This window comes from Musa acuminata, chromosome BXJ2-4 (assembly GCF_036884655.1).
Source record: "Musa acuminata AAA Group cultivar baxijiao chromosome BXJ2-4, Cavendish_Baxijiao_AAA, whole genome shotgun sequence".
Taxonomy (NCBI): Eukaryota; Viridiplantae; Streptophyta; class Magnoliopsida; order Zingiberales; family Musaceae; genus Musa; species Musa acuminata.
Window position 1 is genome coordinate 24,904,752 of NC_088341.1, and position 7,749 is coordinate 24,912,500.

At 54.1% G+C, this 7,749-nt stretch overlaps 1 protein-coding gene across 1 annotated transcript in view; it reads left to right on the top strand.

Annotated features, from left to right (window-relative positions):
• Positions 1-2,304: 2,304 nt before the first annotated feature.
• Positions 2,305-7,749, top strand: part of LOC135610158 (cation/H(+) antiporter 15-like) — a 34,640-nt gene continuing 29,195 nt past the window's right edge. The window contains exons 1-4 of the mRNA XM_065104312.1: positions 2,305-2,923; positions 2,992-4,005; positions 4,096-5,809; positions 5,902-6,001. Of these exons, the coding sequence (XP_064960384.1) occupies positions 2,693-2,923; positions 2,992-4,005; positions 4,096-5,316 (2,466 nt within the window). The 5' untranslated portion in view covers positions 2,305-2,692 and the 3' untranslated portion in view covers positions 5,317-5,809; positions 5,902-6,001. The remainder of the gene's footprint in view (positions 2,924-2,991; positions 4,006-4,095; positions 5,810-5,901; positions 6,002-7,749) is intronic.

A 7,749-nucleotide genomic window follows, 5' to 3' on the forward strand; every position in this document is an offset into this window, starting at 1 on the left:
CAAGAACACATGAGATATTCCTCTCATGACGCCGAGAGTGGATGATCATCTATCAACACTCAATAGCCCTCGTAAGGTCGACTACCACTCCCAATGACCAGTTGTACTAGATCTGGGACAGCTAAACCTATAAGTCTGGTATCAAATAGTGGAGCACTCATACAGGACATCCTTGGTGTCTCAAGTCTAAGGACCAGATATACCACTAGGACTACGGAATCGCTGTCTGACAATAAGGCATCATCAACCATCCAGCATTCCATAAGCGGATCAATCAGTGAACTCATTCTCCAATGAGCACCTGTACTGTATCCCTAGTGTCCCTACACGAGCAGCTATGAGACCAGCTGCATCCATCATATGGACGGGTATACAGCACACCAGTCTGTCCGGTTATCACGATGTCCCTCTCGCGTAACCTATGACCGGGATTATTTAGGATATGTGTTTAAAGGTGAATCGATCTCATTATTGTGATCTCATCATGATCTGATTCTCATTGCACAAATCCAAGGACATCACAATATATATATATGCATATATGCAATAGCTATAAAGTGATATACGCCAAAATATAATACGCAAAAAGATTCTGTATCAAGTCACACGTGCCATCACTCACGTGATTGGCTTGCTGGGCACCTATGACTAGCAGACCCAGGATAGTTGGATCCTGAACGAGTCGTCCGCCGAGTCGGATGATATGGTGTTGGGCTTGGAGCAAGGTGGTGTGATTCAGTAGGGTGCGGGTATGCTCTACTCGGGCGGACCTCTTGGGTCCATCGTTTGGTCTCGGGCTTCTCCTATCCCGACCTGCTCCCTACTCGGCCTTTGCCGGGTCGGGTCAATCAAGGGAGCTACTAGCTGCACGATTTGGGGAATGAGTGGGATGAGTATCTGCATCATCCCCGCCATCGCTTGTACTTGCATGATTAGGCTGAGGAATACCTCGGGCGACACGGCTGAGGGTCCCGTGGTAAGCCTGGGGGGTGGTAACCGCGGGTCATTGAATGGGCGCCAGCAGCGATTTGGCGTCGAGGTCGGGATCCCCCCATCTCGAAGGATGGGGAGGGGCTGATCTTTGGGCCCGATAGAAGGGTGACCGGTTGGTGGTTCTCCCTCGGGGAGAGCTCCCGCGAGATGCTCCTACGACACGACCCTCCTTCTAGCACCAAAATATTGGTGAATAAATGTGCGCGACTAATGAGTCGGCACAGCCTAGTCCACGGGTCGATGTCAGGAGTCTTCTGTCAGTTGAGCTGGGTGCCGAGGTCGACTGGGCCCTCACGACGGGGTGTTAATTAGCTTTCCTCGGTGTGTCGATTCGGGCGCCGTTTATGCTAAGTCGCGTCTCTCCGTCTCCGGGGTGGTTTGCAGCTCTTCTTCGTACACTGGATGGTGATTCCCAGATTGAGACGCTCGTAGGTCGTGGGTGGCCACTTTCCTGCAAAAATGGCATTCGTCGGGTAATTCCTGACTTTGGCCCCTCCGACGAGCAAGTTAGTGGAGTGTTCAATTGATTTTAACTCTCCCTCCCGGGCTAAATGTCAGTCAAAGGTCTTTATATTACTGTACGAGGATCGGTCGTACGCGGGTTGGCGTGGTAGACGTGCCAAACAGTGCATTGGTATGGATTCTGACTTGGTGTGTCTTGGGGGCGACGTCGTCTTGGGATTCTCAGGACGAGACGTGCCGAGCAGTACCTTGGTATGGATTCTGACTTGGCGTGTCTTGGGGGTGGCGCTGTCTTGGGATTCCCGGGACAAGACGTGTCGAGCAGTACCTTGGTACGGATTCTGAGTTGGTGTGTCTTGGGGGCGACAGCGCTGTCTTAAGATTCTCGAGATGTATCAAACAGTATATCGATACAAAGTTTGACTTGACGTGTGACATCGACTGTGACGTGTCTTGTTCCTAAAATATACCTTATCAACGATAACAATTGTGCCCTCCTGTCATGTCAGTTTCTTACCGTGTATCATGTGGTGTTTTTGGCATTGACGCCTCTTAGCCGATGTGTCGTGTCACAACAGTTCATTCGATTAGCGCGTCTCGTAGTCGGAGATTGCAACTTACTGTCAGTCGAATGATTTCGCCTCTGGACGCTGCTAGTTTTACATGCTAATAATATTCACCTGATATGTCTCTTCTTTTGATCGTATTAGCCATTGGCGACGGACGGAGAACAAAGCAAACTCCAGTCAGAACTGAAATCTTGCACGCTATGGCGATGTTGAAAGGTAGCTGTTCTGGAAGACTTCCAATGGTGGTTTCACCTTCTCAATAAATGGGGCCAACATTATGATAACATCCGCCTTGAAATATGCGAGATACATCTTGACATCACCACTTTGTCATTGATACGATGATGATTAGAATCTTAATCGTATTAACTTGTTTAGAAATCTATTTACGCTCCTCGGGTTTTGGGCAAGCCGCTCACACTCGACGATCTCCGCTAGGATATCGGCGAGTAACACGCTATATATTAAACGGTGACCATTGAGGCCGACTTCGATCCTCATGGTCAACGGTCAACGAAGCCCAATGAAATACGAGCGAACGCAGTAGTGCCACCGTCCCCCCCCCATGCATGCAATAATAGGCAGCTCCTCTCTGCTTTTCCCTTCCTCCGGTCCAGCATACGAAAAAGCATCAAGGGGAAGCAGGTGAGAACCTGAAAGAGATTTCTATGTCCATCATCAATCCCTCACTGTTCAACGCCTCGCTGGGGACATCTCCCCAGCAAGTGTGCTTCGACACCAGAGCGATCAACTCCAGAGGCGTCTTCCTCGGGGACGATCCCCTCCGTTTCTCTGTTCCCCTCTTCCTCCTCGACCTCTCCCTCATGTTCTTCACCGCAAGCACCACCCACTGCATCCTCGGGCGCCTTAGCCAGTCTCGATTCGTCTCTGACCTTCTTGTAAGCATCCGTGAATTAACGTGCGTGCATGATAACATCTTCACGTCTGGGCGTTCTTTGGCACGTAGGCCGGCATCCTTCTGGGACCGTCGGTGATCGGGCAAAACCAGGCTTTCCAGCGAACAGTGTTCCCGGAACGCGGCATCTTCCTCGTCGATTCCCTTTCTCTCATCAGCCTCATCTTCTTCATCTTCATCATCGGCGTGAAGACGGACCTCAGCCTTCTTCAGAGGCCCGGGAAGCGCGCCGTCGCCATCGGCGCCGCTGGCTCCGTGCTTCCCTTCGCACTCAGCATATGCACCTTCCTCGTCCTCAGGCGGGCCTTCCCCGACGACCTTAGCGAGGGTCCGCTCATTTTCTTCGTCGCCTCACGCCTTTCCCTCTCCTCCTTCCCCGTGATTGCATATGCCTTGGACGAGCTCCGACTTCTCAACTCCGACCTCGGCCGCGTCGTCCTGTCGGCCTCCCTCTTCAGCGACGTTATCAACTGGGGCTTGGGCAGCTTGACGTCAGCATACACATTGATAACCGCGGTGAAGACGCCGGGGACAGCAATAGGGATCGTGGCGTCGCTGGCGGGCAGCTTACTGTTCGTGCTACTCGTGGCGAGGCCGGCGATGATGTGGTCGGTGCGGCGGACACCGGCGGGGGAGACGCTGGTGGAATGGCATTTCCTGGCGCTGCTGATGACCGCTCTGCTGATGTCGCTTGCGACGCAGGCGTTCGGTTTCAACGTGACGCTGGGCCCGCTCATGCTGGGGCTGGCGATACCAGGAGGGATGCCGGTGGGGCAGACGATAATGGAGAAGCTGGAGCCGCTGGGAGGGGGGCTGTTCTTGCCCATGTATATGGTGCTCGCCGGGTACCGGACGAGATTCGAGGAGGTGAGGAGCGTGAAGGAGTGGGGAGTGCTGGAGATGGTGGTGGTCATCTGCTACGTCGGGAAGCTGGTGGGCTCGGTGGCCATGTCACGCTACTTCGACATGTCGGCGAACGACGCCATCTCGGTGGGGCTCATGCTCAACATCAAGGGGATCGTCGAGATCTCTGCCTTCAACACGTACGCTTGGGGTGATGGTCAAGTAATGCAACCGGAAACCAAAGTTAGCCGTGGATTCAATTCGCCAGCAGCGTAGCCGTCGCGGTAATAACCACGCACTATTCTTCCGCAGATAGCTACGGCGGAGCACTTCTCCGTGCTGACCGTGTCCATGATGGTGATCACGGGGTTCACCACGCCGTTGATCAAGCTGTTGTACAAACCTACGATGCGCTACGTGGCGCGGAAGCGCCGCACCGTCGAGCACGCAAGACCGCGTTCCCTGCTGCGCTTCATGGCCTGCGTCCACAAAGAGGAGCACGTCGCTCCCCTCCTCGACCTCCTCGAGGCCTCCTATGCTTGCCGCGACTCCCCCATCGCCCTCACCGTTCTCCACCTCACCGAGCTCACTGGCCAGTCCGCCGCGGTGCTTCGTCCCCACAAGCAGAGCCGCCGCTCCACCGCCCCCACCGCCTCCGACCGCATCATCAATGCCTTCAGCTACTTCGAGAAACAACAGGCTGAGCCGGGGTCCATCTCCGTCCACCCTTTTGTCGCTATCGCGCCGTACTCCACCCTGTACAACGACGTCTGCTCCCTCGCCCTCGACCGAAAGGTTTGCTTCATCCTCCTCCCCTTCCACAAGTGCTGCGACGGCGCCCAGGAGACTGTGAACCACGCTTTCCAGACCCTCAATCGCAACGTCCTTGCCTTTGCCCCCTGCTCCGTTGCCATCCTCGTCGATCGTAGCCTCCCTGCCGCCACCTGCGCCCACACCAACCACCTCCTCCACCTGGTCGCCGTCTACTTCCTCGGCGGCCCTGACGATCGCGAGGCCCTCGCCTTCGCTTCCCGAATGGCAAACAACCGCTCCATCACCGTCACCGTCATCCGATTGCTCCCCCACGTGGCAAACGATGACAAGGAGAGAAAGCACGATGATGCGGCGGTGGAGCGGCTCCGAGAATCGCACGCCCGTAACCAGAGGGTGGTGTACATGGAGAAGGTAGTGGAGGACGGAGAGGGGACGGCGGCAGTGATACGGGAGATGAGTGACCAATTTGACCTGCTGATAGTGGGGAGGAGGAAGGGGGTGGATTCGGCACCGACGAGGGGGCTGTCGGAGTGGAGCGAGTGCCCCGAGTTGGGGATCATAGGAGACATGCTTGCAGCGGCGGAGTTCACGGAGAAGGTCTCCATATTGGTAGTGCAGCAGCAGACGCGGTTCGGTGGCAAGCTTGGTGGTGGTGGTGATGGGATGGCAAAAGCGACGGCAAAAGCGACGGCACGTGGGAATGTCGTGGATCCAAAGAAGCCCGAAGGGGTCAGAAGTGGAGTTGCGGGGCATAGATAGACGGACAAGATTTCACGCCACCTTTATTTTATTTATTTATTTATTTGTTTAGGTATTTTATTTATATATTTATTCCAACTTTTAGTTAAAATGCTTCATTCGAATCCACTCAACTCATCCCATTGTATTCGTCTGACCCGTTTGATCGCCCCAAAAAGCGCGCTTCGTTTTCCCCTCGTTGGCTCAGTGTCTTGCTTGTTTGTAGCCGCGTTTCTCGATTTCTAATTCTCGGCCAAAGATTTGGGTTGAGAGGTGAAGAAGGTCTTAGAGAAGAAGTATTTTGAGCCTTGGCCGCCAGTTTTTTCCCCTGGTTCTTATTTTGATTCATGAAATCTAGTCGGAACGGGCTGTTAGGGCAGGCTTGTCTTCGGTGAGAGAGAGATCGAGGAGATGGAAGGAGCGGCCTTCATGGGTGAAAATGGACGGGTGGATGCTTGGTGTGGATTTGTTGGGTGGTCTTTGGAGCTCTCTGCACCTTCTCTCGACGAACGAGGTACTGTTGTTTCTTTGTTGGTCACTCCATCTGTGGACTGCAATTTGATTAAGAAGTTGTTTTTCTTTGTTGATTCTTGGAACATCATATAGGGAAGGAGGGTTCTTCTTGTTCGATCCTAATGGCGCTTTATGGAATTTAGTTTGAGCTGAAATCGCCGAGCGCTCTGAAAATGGAGAAATCGTGGTTTTTGTAAGTGGTTGAGATTTCTTGAAATAAAACCCTTTCTTCAATTCTTAACCGACGGCACTGCTTCTATTTTTTTTCTGTTGTAATTACAGCTCAAAACCTATGATTATTTTATATCACTTGATGATAAGGCATATTTTGGTTCCAGGATGAGTCACCACCGACGTCACACGCCACGTCCCAACCAATGTCAGAATCCGACGCCACATGCCATCATAACCCCATGATGCATGCCAAGTCGGGTTCCGTACTGAGACACTATGCGACATGACCATCCCAAGAGCTCGGGACGGTGTCGTCTGACGTCGCTCAGGCATCCCCAAAGACGCCAACTCATCAGAGAAGCCGTCCCATCCCACAAAGGTCAACGACCGTACCGAATCGAGGCGCAACCAATCCTCGCACGATAGTATAAAAACCCATGTCCGACACCCGGCCAAGGGGAGCAAAATCGAGATAGAATACTCCATTGACTTGCTCGTCGGAGGGGCCGAATTCGAGAAGCACCCGACGAAGGTCATTTTGCAGGAAGGCGACTACCCCTGAACGGCGAACGTCTCAACCTGGGAATTGTCATCCAATGCACGAGGACGCGTTGCCATTCATCCCGGAGTCAGAGAGACATGTCCCATCACAAACGACGCCCGGGTCGGTAGACCGAGAAACGTTGATCAACATCCTCTCACGAGGGCCCAGTCGACCCCGCTAGCCCGACTCTTGCTCGAGTCGCTTCGAAACGGCCACCCCCGAGCGGCGGGCGTCTCGACCCAAGAGATACCTTCCATCGCACAAGGGAGAGTAATGAGTTGGCCCGGATCTCGACCAACACCGACCAACATTCCTTCCCGAGGGTGCGACCACCTCATCATCCCACTTACTCCGCAAGACACTCCCGACATCGAATCGCGGACCTAACCGTGTTGACTCATCAGCCACATTACTTTTGTTCACTAACATTTTGGCGCTAGAAGGAGGGCACGATGTTATAGGAACAACTGGTAGGAGTTCTCCCCGGGAGAGAACCACCGATCGACCTCCCTTCCGTCGAACCAGAAAGTCAGGCCCTCCCCGCCCCCGGAGATAGGGGGATCCCGGCTTCGACGCCAGATCGCTACTGGCATTTGTTCAACGACCCGGAACTATCACCCTCGGGGCTCACCATAGGGCCCTCGGCCGTGACACCCGAGGCATTCCTTAGCTTGACCAAGCAACTGCAGGCCATGACGGGCATGATGCAAACGCTCGCTCCTATCATTCCTTAGATCGTGCGGCTAGCGATGCCCCCGGCCGACCCAACAACGTCTAAGCGGGGAGCAGGTCGGGATCGTAGAAGCCCGAGAGCAAGCAACGGACCCGAGGGGTCCTCTTGGGCAAAACATACCAGCGCCCTACCGAGTCATGCTACCTCATCTCGAGCCTGACACCATATCGTCCGACTCGACGAACGACTCACTCGGAGCCCAACTGTCTTGGGTCAACCAACGCTTGGACGCATTCCAGCGTGAGTTTCGAAAATCATGGAGCGAGTCCAGCAAAGGCAGCTCGGGGGGGTCCCCTTTCACATAGGAAGTACAGGATAAGCCAGTACCTCTCAACTTCAGGCTGCCGACATTGGAGACATACGACGACTGCTCCGATCCCATGGAGCACGTCTTCGCATTTCGGGCCCAGATGGCCCTTTATGGCACCTCCGATGCATTGATGTGTCGAGCATTCCCGACCACAATGAGGGGACCGACACGAACATGGTT